The sequence below is a fragment of the Dinoponera quadriceps genome, unplaced genomic scaffold (assembly GCF_001313825.1).
Source record: "Dinoponera quadriceps isolate SergipeBrazil2010 unplaced genomic scaffold, ASM131382v1 scaffold397, whole genome shotgun sequence".
Taxonomy (NCBI): Eukaryota; Metazoa; Arthropoda; class Insecta; order Hymenoptera; family Formicidae; genus Dinoponera; species Dinoponera quadriceps.
The window spans coordinates 417,216-430,088 of NW_014554705.1; the positions used below are offsets into that span (position 1 = coordinate 417,216).

The 12,873-nt window shown below is 46.3% G+C and overlaps 2 protein-coding genes across 2 annotated transcripts; one reads left to right on the forward strand and one right to left on the reverse strand.

The window, feature by feature from the left end:
* Positions 1–34: 34 nt before the first annotated feature.
* LOC106740985 (zinc finger protein 665-like) lies at positions 35–3,857 on the reverse strand. Its single transcript, XM_014612532.1, has 8 exons — positions 3,573–3,857; positions 3,355–3,481; positions 2,987–3,220; positions 2,380–2,726; positions 1,888–2,236; positions 1,618–1,785; positions 1,360–1,527; positions 35–1,261 (listed from the first exon to the last, which is right to left on the reverse strand). Exons 3-8 carry the CDS (start codon positions 3,186–3,188, stop codon positions 306–308), a joined length of 2,190 nt encoding a protein of 729 aa, XP_014468018.1. The 5' UTR covers positions 3,189–3,220; positions 3,355–3,481; positions 3,573–3,857; the 3' UTR covers positions 35–305.
* A 578-nt stretch (positions 3,858–4,435) lies between these two features.
* LOC106740988 lies at positions 4,436–11,548 on the forward strand. The gene is made up of 8 exons (XM_014612537.1): positions 4,436–5,100; positions 5,272–5,864; positions 5,939–6,268; positions 6,371–6,439; positions 6,509–7,067; positions 7,148–7,403; positions 7,508–7,696; positions 7,760–11,548. Exons 1-8 carry the CDS (start codon positions 4,944–4,946, stop codon positions 9,321–9,323), a joined length of 3,717 nt encoding a protein of 1,238 aa, XP_014468023.1. The 5' UTR covers positions 4,436–4,943; the 3' UTR covers positions 9,324–11,548.
* The last annotated feature ends 1,325 nt before the right edge of the window (positions 11,549–12,873 follow it).

Below are 12,873 nucleotides of genomic sequence, written 5' to 3' on the forward strand. Positions count from 1 at the left end.
GAGGAAATGTATGACGGATTCTTTTATGTGAAGATTTAACTAAAGCACGACAATTTAATAAGATGTGCTATATATAATTACACTATTATAATACGTAACAGTTTAGAGTTTGCGCCTCTTGTATATCACACCGTGGCAGACTGGGGGGAAGCATCTCTTGTCTGCCGAGTAAAAGACGCTGTTGTCTTTCTTTATGGTAAGATTGAGCGAAAAGCTCATTCAAACTTAAACACATGCATACGTACACATTGAACACACTTGTTAAGTATAATATCGGTAGTATCACATATCGAAAGCAAACAGGATCAGCGATTGCACGGCTTCAGCGTTTCCGCGGTTCTGCGCCTCCAATGTATGTGTTTCTTCTTAGCGTTGTCCTGAAAATCTTTTGGCAGTGTTACGCAGTGATTTGTCGTTACGGAATTGCCGCTCGCCGAGCTGTCGGCCGTATCTCCGTCTGATTGTTGAACGGTGTGCTTCTTGATGGTGGAGACACAGTTGGACTGTTCGTCTCGTGGAGAAGCGGCATCTGGGTACTCCTTGGATCGGGAATTCCCGTCTCCTATTCGAGCACTCTCATTTGCCTTCCTTGTCTTGACTGTATCCTGATGACGCTTCTCTTCGCAGATGCCGGTTGCGGCTTCTTCCTGGCTCATTGTTGGACAGGATATTATCGTTGCAGCATTGTCTCGCAGCTCGTTGTCGTTGTTGGGATAGGAATTGACTTTGGAGTTCCCGTCCTTCAGATAATTGTGCACGAAATAGTTGTGGCTGCTAGCACTTTGCGGGTACAGTTTTTCCTCGATGCGGCAATTGAGCACCGCCGCCTCAGCGATGGGTATCGGCTCCATGTACGTAAACATTCTCTTGCAGGTCCGCTCGTCCAATCGCCTGGCGCTGATGGGCCCATTGATCACCGACACCGCGTTGCTCACCTCAGCCGTAGTCCTTATCACGGGCGTGATGTTGCCCATGGAATCTAAACGCGAATTGATCTGATGCGAGTTTGCGACTGAGCTCGCGGCTACTTTGCTTACGGGGCTCTTTGGCTGTATTTTTCTCGACTTCTGCTTTTGCCGAGCTAGCTGGTTGCTGCTCTTCACAGAGCAGCTTCGGTCCGCCTTGACGACGGCCGGAGGCACTTTATTGTTCGCTTCACCGCAGCTGGAGTCTTCCGAATGGTGGTGTCTTATGTGTCGGTTTAGATTGTCCTTTCGCCTGAATTGCGTTTGGCAGTATTCGCAGAAGAACGGCTTCTCGTCTGGAAGAAACGAACGAGTTTGTCGAAGATTTTCATTGTGCAAGAATGTTCCACGGGTTCGACATTATAAACAATAAGATAATGTCGAAGGAACGTACCTGAATGCACAACCAAGTGTCGTCTCAGTTCGCTCTTCGACAAGAAAACTCGATTACAATGAGCGCAAGAAAATGGCCTTTCTTTCCCGTGAGTTCGTTTATGTCGAATCAACATGGATTTGTCTTTGAAACTCTTGCTGCACTGGTCGCATGTGTGCGGTCGTTCGCCTACGATAACGGTCGGTCAACTCGTAAATTAGCCGCTCTTTGTTCGGCGATTTCTTCGAGAAACTTTGAGTAATCGCTTCTGGTACTTACTTGTATGTGTTCGCATGTGACGTTTCAAATTGCTCAGTATGCGGAAGGGCTTGTCGCAGAACTTGCAGGTATAAATAGTCGTCGCGTTGTGTTCGTTCAAGTGATTTTTCAGATCATCCCGTTTACTGTACCGCTTGTTGCATATGGAACATACAAACTGCTTCTCCTCTGGAATATGCAATGACAATGACAGTTACGCTCCATATTTTGAGATTGAAAACATTTTAATTTGTCATTAATTTTGTATACATAATCCTAAAGTATACTCACTGCTGTGAATCAACATATGTCTGTTGAGTTTGTTCCGTTGGGGAAAAGCCTTCTCGCAAAGAGTGCACTTGTGTGGCCTGTACCCTCTGTGAACCCTCTCGTGGTATTCAAAGTGAGAACGTTTGACGAAGCTTCGGTCGCAGAAGGTACACTGATACGGTCTGACTCCCGTCACACAGGCATCGTGGTAACATTTGCCCTTCTTGTTGCGAAAGACCTTACCGCACACATTACATTTGTATCTTTCTGGGTTGCTCGACACTATCGTTATGTGGCTGCGATCGCGACCTTTCGGGTTCTTGCTCTTCTCCGCCATCTCCTCGTCGAATCTCTCCTCTGTTTGGCTATCCTGAGCAGACAGTTATAAATCTCGTTGGCTTACACGGACAAGTAGGAAACAAGTAGGAAATTTATGAGCCCCATTGATAGAATTGCATAAAATACAATGATGTAAATACTAATAAACGTTACATCACACTGATATTCCCTTACATGTAGATTTTGCAAACTCGCCGAATCGTTTCGATCGTTTCCATTCCTTAGGTGAGCTTCTATATTTAATACCATATCACTAGGTTCTATTTTCGGAATGTACAGCTTGCTGGAATCGTTATTACTGATTGTATCACTTGTGGTGAATTCATAGGCCCCTTCGTTGTTGTTAAAAGTGACCTCTTCGTGATGAAGATCCAAGGGTCTGCGATTAGTAGAAATTAAATCGTAATGATTTTTCTTGAACTTGGTACCTTTATTGATAACCAACTCCAATGGTAGCACAGTTTCTTCATTAGATGTTTTGTTTGTGTCACCTGGATCACGACTTGTAGAGCATGCTTCTCCTGTACAATCAAAATTGTTGTTAAAAAATCATTATGTAGATGTGAAAGAGGCATATATATAATATATACACATAATTATATATTACAATAGCTTTTCATTACATGAAATGGGATTAAAGACATTTGCTATATTTTTTTATGTAATATATATTATGTAATATATATTACAATACCTTTTCATCACATGAAATGGGATTAAAGACATTTGCTAGATTTTTTTTATATAATAAAGATAAAATCTTGAAAAGTTATTTACTTACTATAATCTTGAGAATTCTGAGTACAGCATTCAGCCTGGCAAGTTTTACATCCATGTTCCTCATACAGTAAGCACATTCGGCATTTGGTATGACCACAGCTATCCTTCACAAGCCTTGAATAAGACGCATTTGTAAGTTGCCCACAGTTTGGACACTCTTGGCTCATTATAGTGCATTCTTTGAAATCCTTGAAGAATATCATGCTGCGTTCTTATCATTTCTTCCCATTATTTTCTGAACAGAAGTATAAACTTAAATTATTACATCAAAAGTGAGTATATTTTACAAGATACTTTCATATTTAGCCAATATTTGAATGAAATATCAAATTTGTCACGAGTATTCAATTCTGATTGATCTTACATTACCTTCATGCATAACTGACTTATGTGGAAAGGAAACATATAAACCCATTTAAAAAAATGAAGGTGATCTTCACATTCTGGAAGCAACTCCACCAAGAACAAAATCTTGCGCTGACTATAAGACACCATCCTAGAAAACATACTTGTGCAATGATTTGTATGCAACATTTAAAGATTACATAGAATCATAATCAATGATAGAGAAGCATCTTGACTTTTACCTCATGAATTAATCTTCAACTTGGATTGTTTTACGTAACTTAATGATATTAATGCATTTTTATTTATTATTTTATAACCTTATGTTTGGAACTACACATGTCAAAGTCTAATGGTTAACCATTGTTCAGCATGATCTATTTCTTCTATAAATAATCGTAATATACGAATAAGTAGGCATAATGTATTCTTTTCAGAAAAATTATTTTAATAAATGCATTTAGCAAGTGTCGAAGCATTTATGATGGCTAATATAGATTCGATCGTTTCAAGTGAATCGGCACACAATAACGGGTCTAACATTAATGGGTTACAATACTCGACCCGTTAATGGATCGCTCAGTGTCATTTAGCGATATCGTGGATAAACTCGCTCATCCAGCGGGTTTGAATCTCAGCTAAAATGACCCGATATGATCATAAATATCGGTTTATGAAAACCGACCCAAAAATCAAGTATGTGGTATAAATGAAAAAATCCCGAACTCACAATGGCCGATGGTTAAAAGTATATCTTATTTTCAAATTTTACAAGTGAGAACGACTTTTTTGTTTAGAAATAGTATGCCTCAACGATGGTTCAGCAGCCCTTTAATTTTCCAATTCTTTGACACGATAACAAATAAGACCTTTTTATTCTCAAGTAATTCGACTCGACGATTAAGAGGGAATTCAACCTAGGATTTTCGTTATCGCGTCAAACAACTGGACCGTGTCCAATCGCATAGATCTATTCGGCAAATCGACCAATGCGATATCGAAGACCCGGTTTAAGCGCACACGATCGTTGCGAACGCCAAGTGGAATCTACCCCTTGAGAACTCCGCTGGAAGTGTCGCGCCGGCCATTGCGCGGTCGTGTTTTGGTTCCGGAAAGATGGCGGACTCTTGTTTTCAAGATCATTCTCACGGAGCCCGAGGACAATTTTGAGACATAATCTCGCGAAAGTTGACATGTCGCGCGTGTGATAATCTCAGCCACGATAGTTCGTCGCTGCGAGAGTTCGTGCGCGTGCGAGATCGCGACGCTCGTGCCCACCGGCGTCTTCTCGGTGAGCAAGCGTGCAGCACGCAGAGTTCGGTGTCATCGAGTGAGTATCGTTCCGACGGTCTGGCCGGTGCCTCCAGAGGCTCGAAATACGGTGGCTCGCAACTCGGTGAAATGGTTGCGCGCCACCACTGGTCGCTCTAACCCCAACAGTGTTTGTGATCTCAACGCGACCGCCAACGACGCGATTTGGTTAGGTCGCTTTGCTACTGGCTCCGTACGTATGATACCGGAGCAGAGTGTTCCTCCCGGTGGTTCACGTTACGATGTAACGCACGAACGTCGCGGAAGTGAACTGATTGTTGGATAAGACGCGCGAACTCACGATGGCCAATGGCGATTTCGACGTGGAGCTCTTCGAGCGAAGGCTCCACACACTGAAGGACTCCCAGGAGTCCATACAAGGGCTTTCCGCATGGTGTCTGGAGAGAAGGCAGCATCACAAGAAGATTGTCGCCACTTGGTTGCAGGTTCTGAAGAAAGGTAAACTCCAGATGATATACTTTTCATTTTGTCTCTCCGCAAGCCTGCGTGTTCTTGTCAAATACAACAAACTGTAGCATGCGTATCAAAAGATAGTTTATAGTTTCATTGCCGTTGAAAAGCGCAATATCTATATTGGAGATGTATCTTTCCTTTTTTCTTTTGTAACAGTAAAAGTGGAACATCGTCTTACATTGTTCTACCTGGCAAACGATGTTATTCAGTATTCGAAACGAAAAAACTTTGAATTCGTGGAATCGTGGGGCACCACTCTGCAACGTGCGACGACGATGGTTCGGGATGAGAAGGTGAAACATCGTATACTGAGAATATTCAAAATCTGGGACCAACGGCAGATCTACAACGAGGAGTTTCTCGCTGACCTGTCCGGCTTGATCTCAGCTGCCCCGAAAAAGAAACTGGATCCCCAACCGACTGCTCCAACTGAAGAATTTCAACCAGCTCTGCTGATCTCAACGATGAGGTCTTGCACGACTCTGGAGCAAGCAACCGATGCGAGGTTACGCGATTTACGGGAAAGTAACATAGACATAGAAAACGCGGAAGAACTATGCTCGTCGTTAAAAGACAGGAGACGTGTTGAGGATGCCGAGAAGGAGGTTGAATTGGCTGTACGGAACGTTGAAAATTACGTACGTGCGTTAGACGCGGAGATTAGGGAAAGAACACAAGTGGTCGAGTTGTTGGAGCAGGCCGATCAGTTTTACGAGACTCAACGCGGAGAAGTTAAAATAGTGTCAAATGTAAGTGTCACATGTTGCAAAACGATCTCGTCCGTCATTTTCTCACTGTTACAATGTAATCTTCTCGTGGACAGGCGTACCGGAATTTCGGTAGCCGTGTGAAAAACCTGAAGAAAAAACTGGACGAACTGCTGCCGACCTTAGTCTCCCCGATACCATCGCCCGATGTGAACGCGCCTTCGCCGAGTCCCGACAGTGACATAGAACTTCCGGGAGACGAGACCCAAGCAACGAATCCGTCGGGAATCATCGACGTGGCGCCGCCGACTCTCTACGGGTCGTATACTCACGATTACGATCCTATACCAGTACCCGCCCCCGAGATGACACAGGCCAACGAGTCAGGGGACTTTACCAATAATTTCCCTTCCTTCATAGGGGGGAATATGGATTTTGGTAACATGGTGAGATTGAACGACAGTTCTGTATCGTGATTTTGTTGTTGCAAAAGCTCGAGAGCTCTTGTCATTTTCTACCGTTGCTTATTTGTTCTTTGCTTCCTTTAGAGAAACTTGTTCAACGAAAGGCCCACGACGCCATCTGGAATGTCTCAACAATACAATGATTCTATAGAGGTAATAATTTATCATCACTCGCTCACTGCGTTCGCGGGGCTGCGCTTCTCACGCTTCTTCTCTTATCAGGCGAAACCTATAGAGGTGATCAATATGAGACCTTCGAAGAACGAAAAGAGCAACTCGGAGTTCAACGTGTCTAGTTTCCTGAAAACTCTCCTCCCGTCCTCCGACGGGACGCCGGACCCGGGTGCTATACCGGGTCTGGGCTTGGACGCGTCCGAAAGCCAAGTGGATTCGCCGCAACGTCCTAACTACAGGCACTCACCCGGGTTAGGGCAACTACCCGTAACGCCTGTGATCTCAAGAATGATCGGTAGTCAGGGTGCATCATCCCTTGGCGGTTTGAACAACTGCCAGATGAGTCATAGTACCCCGTTGCCCGTTCGCAATTTGTCTGGTGAATCACACACACCTTCTCCGTATTCCAGTCAAAACAGTCAGAGCAATATAACCGGTCCCTTCGACGGTCCCGCGAACACCAACACAGTTAATCCTTTACCTCCTCCACCCTTACCGCCCATCTTTCTCGACGACGAGAACTGCTACAACAAGCTGCCACCCAAGTTCCCCACGTGGACACCGCCGAACGAGAGCGTCAAGGAGCCGGCCAAATGGGAAGAGAAGGGTACGAAAGCAATACTAGGCGCGTTTCACCGCTCCCTCGCCGTTCGCGCGGTAATACAGCGAATTTTGCCGTGTAACCAGGAAAGAACAGCGTGAATCCCACGTGGCCCGGCGGCGAATGCGACGACAAAAACAAGAGCTCGTGGATGGACGGCGAAGCGGACAGGTGGGATTCCAATAACGACCCCGCGTGGCCGGGCAGGACGAAAAACGAGATACTGTCCGAGACCCCGGAATCACCGCCCATATACGAGAAGGCCGGTTTCGCCGAGCCGGTCGAGTACAACGAGCCGCAGCCGCAAGAGTCACTGAGTACCACCGGGGACGTGGATCACAGGTAACGCGGTTGTTATTCTCATCATCGTCAATTCATCCCTTTGAATCCTCGAGCAATCTACGACCGTCCGTTCCTCGAGTACGTTTGTACAATCGTTTATACAGAGTGATTCCGATCCCGTTGGCCGGCGAGAACCAGTTGTCATATCGTCTGATGAAAGCGGCGGACGTAGATCATCGCAATCTGATCAGTCTTACCGGTAGTCCCGCGAATCACAACAGCCTCGGCGACTCGTCGCTCTCCTCTTTGCCCAACAACAATAATCTGTGGTCCACCGTCGACCAGGATTACCGGTGAGTCTCATCCCGCCTGTCGCAACGTACGGATGTTCTTTCATCGTTCTCCTTGTAATCTAGACGGCACATGCAGCCGGGCGACATCGTCGAAAGCGTCGACATGGAGATGTCGGACGACGAGAACGAGAGCAAGCCGAAGGGCAGGGTTCTGGTAGACCTGAGGTTGCAGGACCGCGACATGCGCGTGGGCGCGCCGGCGCACTTAGACATGGACATGCGCATGATACCGCTTCCCACCGGACAAATGCCTGGTTCGCGCGGTCAGCTCGTGCAAGGCGTTCGTCTGATGCACGCGGGCCCACCCCCGCCGCCCCCGCCGCCGCAGTTTCACCAGAGCTTTCGGCAGGAGCAGTCGAACTTCCACCGCGGCCAGCCGGTTGATTTTCACCCGAATCAGTCCAACTTCCACCAGAACCGACCACCGCCGAACTTCCTGCCGAGCACGCAGGACTTTCGTCCGCAGCACCATCAGCAGGACTTCCATCCTTCTCAGCAGGACTTTGACTATCGCGACAGACAGCACGACATCCGGCCTCAGCAGGATTTCTCGACGGACCCGTCCGGCAGGTACCCGACGGACCATCAACTCCGCGACGGCTCGCCCTTTCACAGGATCGACAGGGGCCGCGGTGGACGCGGATTCCCGCGCAATCGCCGGGATCGATATTCCGACGATCACATGATGAAGCAACGGAATCTGGTGAACAGTCGCAAGTCGAGATCGCAGGATCAGCAGTCGTCGCCTGAGATCTTGCCGAACAGTCGGCCGCTGCTGCTACCACCGCCCGACACTATCGTCATTCTCGACGACGAAGGCATGCCGATCGGCATGCCGATCGGCATGCCGGACTTTAACGCGGGCGACAACGCGGCGTCGTCCGGCAATGTGACGAAGGAGCCTCAGGAACGCGACGACGGCGGTCAGAGCGCAGTGTTGCAGGCACGCCGTACGTCGCACGACACGCCGAGCTCGCAGGATTCCGAGCGAAACCATCCGGTAGGCTCGAGTCTCCCACCGTCTGATCACGAACGGGCGCCGTCCTCAACCGGGTCGGACGATCAGCAGCCGATGAATCAAGTGACAGTCATTCCGATAACGACGAACGACGCGCAACAAAACCAGTACGTTCCCGTTTCAGAGTACGAGGAGCATGTAGATTCGGAGCCGACGGAGAAGACGGCCGACGATAACGGGTCGGTGCACGAGGGGCAGGACGCGAGTTTCGCGGAGGACGAGCAGTTGACGGGCGAGCAGCTGGGCGCGATCGTGCCGAGCAACGAATTGAAGAGGCCACCCGCGAACGGCAGTTTCGACGAGCAGAGCCACGAAGATGGGAGCAGCTGCAACAAGAAGAGGACTCTCTTGCCGAACGGACCGCCGACGGAGCCGCACCCGGTGATGTACGACGGCCCGCCGTCGCCGAACTTTCGGCCGCGCACACCCTTCCCACCCTGGCGCGGTGGACCTCCCAGAGGGAGCAGAGGAGGGTTCAGAGGCGGACCGCGGGCTCCGTGGTTGGACAGAGGGCCGCGCGGACCTGCGAACTTTCCGCCGAGGGGACTGAAACGCGGACAGTTCCGCGGTACTGCTTTCAGAGGCCGAGGACGAGGCAGTAATTGGTAGAGTTAGGTTCGCGCATCCAGCCGTGATTTGGCTCAATGACAGAAATGACGGGCGACCGGGTGACTTTGCCGAACTTTGCGAGAGGCAACGCTCACTGAGAAAACGCCTTTTCTACTCTGTAAATAACACGACGGTCTCGCGAGTCGCCGCGGCACGCATAGCGCTGGGCTTTTATGGGTGACGAGCGCGCTCGCACACACCTGCATATATACATACGTTATACACAGAGGCACGCGCGGTCGTGTCCAGACGGTAAGATCTTCCGTGTTGAATGTTCACACATACACACATACACACACATACACTTCCGTGTGCGATTCATTTCGCCTATATAAATATATAAATAAAAAAACTATCTAGGTGTATATATATATACACATAGATGTATATATATATATATACACATATACATAAATATAAATATACGTATACATGTTTCGTTAAAATCTTAGAAGTGTTATCGAAGCGGCTTGCGCGCGCGCACATACACACACACAGACAAAACATAGACACATGCACGTGCGCATGTATTTGCTATTATCGAACTCGATAGTAATTAGAACCACGTATGATGACTCGAGATGCGGTACGCTGATTAGTCACTCTGATGATAATGACCACGCTACACACTCCTTCGATTAGATTTTCGTGTAAGAGGAACTTGTGTTATTCGCGTATGCGCCTAGAAGGGACGACGGGGTTTAATGGTACGTCTCGTCGGATGAGTCTACTCGTGGAAGAGCCGTTTCGGTGGGAGCAAGATCGACAACTTTCGAGGGTTGGGAATTGAAATCCCGCGGAATCGTGACGCTTTCAATTCTCGACCGAGAGAATTCACGCTGCATATTCGATCGCTCGCAGCGATCGATTCCACGGGTCTCCTATTATTTCCTTTCCTCGCACGCAAAAATCGCGTCCTCCCCTTTCATCCTCGCTTGCCTTATCCACCTCACTTGTCCATGTTTCCTGTCGTTTGGTTGAGGTCCGTTTATAAGAAGAAAAAGAAAGGAATGGAGAAATACAGGCGTGTCTCAACGAACCCTTTCAAATGTATTAATAAAATATAGTGTTTACGTTTTGGTTCGCTTCGTACATTTCCCCTGTTATTTCTGGAATGTACTACGTAGCTGAATGTTTCTCGATAAGTCGTACCACGTTCTCGTGCATAAAACGGCAATAAACGATGAGTCATACCGATCATCATCAGTTCAGAACGTAGTTTTCAATTGTATATTTGTTTGCAAGAGAAAGTGGCATGGTTCGATACGTCGATCAATTCGCGAATAGGCTATCGATAAGATGCTCTGTAATCGCTGATATTTTTTCGTGGTTGTGATCCCGGCAAAAGGAGGAGATGTAAAACGAACGAAACTACGGGACGATATGCTTGCTTCGTTAGTAAAGTATGGAACGCTTCTGTCGTTTTGCGATTGTTCGTCCAATTGGATGAACGTTATCGTACGTCCTTTACGCGGATGGACGATGCACATCGACGGTCGTGAGAAAAAGTTTATATTTTAACAACACTTCGATTTAGAACGATCGATCTTGACTCTTTCAGTTTTGTCAACTAGTCAGTTCTACGTTTATTTACGTTTCACCGAAAGCAAGCGAATCGTTGCGGAGGAAAAATACAGACGGTACATCGATAGTGAATGCGCACAGGAAACAAGTGTAGCAAACGCAAAAAAAATCCGTGGAACTATATGGTTGTTTAATAAAATAATAACCGAGGACCTTCCTTCCAGCTCTCAAGTTGATACGCAACCGTATTCCCGCATTCGATACAACGCATTTCGTTGGATAAGTCACCTGTAAATGTATTTAATTACTACGCACGTACATTTTACCGATCGTACATTTTCTTTCACGAAAAGCTCGACACGAGAACGACAAGCGTCATATATGTGTGTGCATCCTCGTCATTGATTTTCTTTCGTAAACGCGCGACACCAAGAGACACGAAGGAAATGCGATATCGTTCCAATTTATCGACCCGCCTTATCACTCCTCGTCCGCTTTATTTTTCCGACATCTTATGTGTACAGCAATGAGTGTATTAATTACACGCTCCGTACGTGCGTGGAAACGATGTTTATCAATCGGCACGAGACAAAATGAATCCCTCGATCCTCCGCAATGGGAGGAGATGAACGTGCGGGGAAGCATGTAAAATGCGCGTGGAATACGGTCCAGATGCGATGTAATAAAGAGGGTGGCGTGGATTACTCGAGTATCTATATTACCTTCGCGATGATCTCGCGTCTGTCATATTGTAGCGTCGAGAGCAGTCGCGTGAAATTTCTCATCAAACCCGCGTCAGTTCGGGATGTTTACGCTACAGACTGTCCCAAAGAGAGGTGTAAATTAGTAGTAGAATCTTATTCTCGTCGTAATGTTCCTGCCTTATCGGGAAATGCACCGGAAATTAAACGGTCGTTGATAATTCATTACGATTGCTTGAAGAATAATAGCCTGTTTTTAATTTCGACCTTGTGTCTCGTATGAATAAATAATGCGTGTTGCAACGATCATTGGCGATCGATTATGACAAAGATATCGTGAACGAGATATGTTTCAGTGATGCGATGTACCTTGAAAAGGCATCGACATTTTTGTATATTGTTTCCCGCAACTATTATATACCTTTCCTTCAACAAAGATGTATCCCTCATTTCTCAGTTATTCAATTATTTTGTTAGTAATAAAAATTGTAACAAAAAATGTGAGCTTGCAATTGAGCCAATTTTTCGTCGGGAAAACAAACGAAGACTCGATCGCGACCACTATATTCGAGATTGAAGATTCAAAATTTACCGACAATACGCGACTGACTGAATTTTTGCATGAATAAAATTTTCCTCGGAGCACTACTACTGGTATATACATCATATTTGAGGCAGCCTGTATTCGTACACACGCTGCGCTGTAGCTTTTCCAAATCTCGCACCTCCGTTGGATAAATTACGATAATAACGGAGTTGTTCTTAAAGAGAACAAACTTATAAGAGACATCTAAAAGACGCCTTATTTTTTTAAATGTCTTTTAGAAGTTTGCGCTCTCTGGTTCGTTAACTGAGGTTGTGGAATTTGAGAAGTAAATTTGGAATGAGGGTTCTCTAACTAGAAAAAGTGCCTTTCTCATTGAAACGAATCTTGCATCTTTCGTCGGAGGAATGTGTGTATAACGTATCGTATTCCAGTGTATGACAAAATGTGGTGAGCGCTTCTGCAATTTAATGCAATTTAATTAAACGAATCTACCCGAGCCGATATGAGTGACTGAAAAAGTGTGTGTATGAGAGAGCGAGAGGGAGTGAGTGAGAGAGAGGGGGCAGAATGATCGCATGCGCGCGCGATCCGAAAAGTCCTATTAATAAGTGAGATTTGATTATCGCACTAAATGATCTTGTATACATTATATAAAATAATTCATGTACAACTATTTAATTCTAGATAATGTTAATGTGTTTTATATCGTGATATATAGAACGATCGTGCATACTGTGTATGCGAAGAATTTTGTACATTGCCTAATAAAAAGTTGACT

What these genes read in the sequence shown, in the direction of transcription:
- LOC106740985 (XM_014612532.1), bottom strand. Translation starts at nt 3,188, where the DNA reads ATGATATTCTTCAAGGATTTCAAAGAATGCACTATAATGAGCCAAGAG. An exon ending in CGAGTTTGCAAAATCTACAT is followed by an intron (nt 2,237 to 2,379) that starts GTAAGGGAATAT and finishes CTGTCTGCTCAG; the next exon opens with GATAGCCAAACAGAGGAGAG. An exon ending in ACACTTGGTTGTGCATTCAG is followed by an intron (nt 1,262 to 1,359) that starts GTACGTTCCTTC and finishes CGTTTCTTCCAG; the next exon opens with ACGAGAAGCCGTTCTTCTGC.
- LOC106740988 (XM_014612537.1), top strand. Translation starts at nt 4,944, where the DNA reads ATGGCCAATGGCGATTTCGACGTGGAGCTCTTCGAGCGAAGGCTCCAC. An exon ending in GGCCAAATGGGAAGAGAAGG is followed by an intron (nt 7,068 to 7,147) that starts GTACGAAAGCAA and finishes CCGTGTAACCAG; the next exon opens with GAAAGAACAGCGTGAATCCC. An exon ending in ACCGGGGACGTGGATCACAG is followed by an intron (nt 7,404 to 7,507) that starts GTAACGCGGTTG and finishes TCGTTTATACAG; the next exon opens with AGTGATTCCGATCCCGTTGG.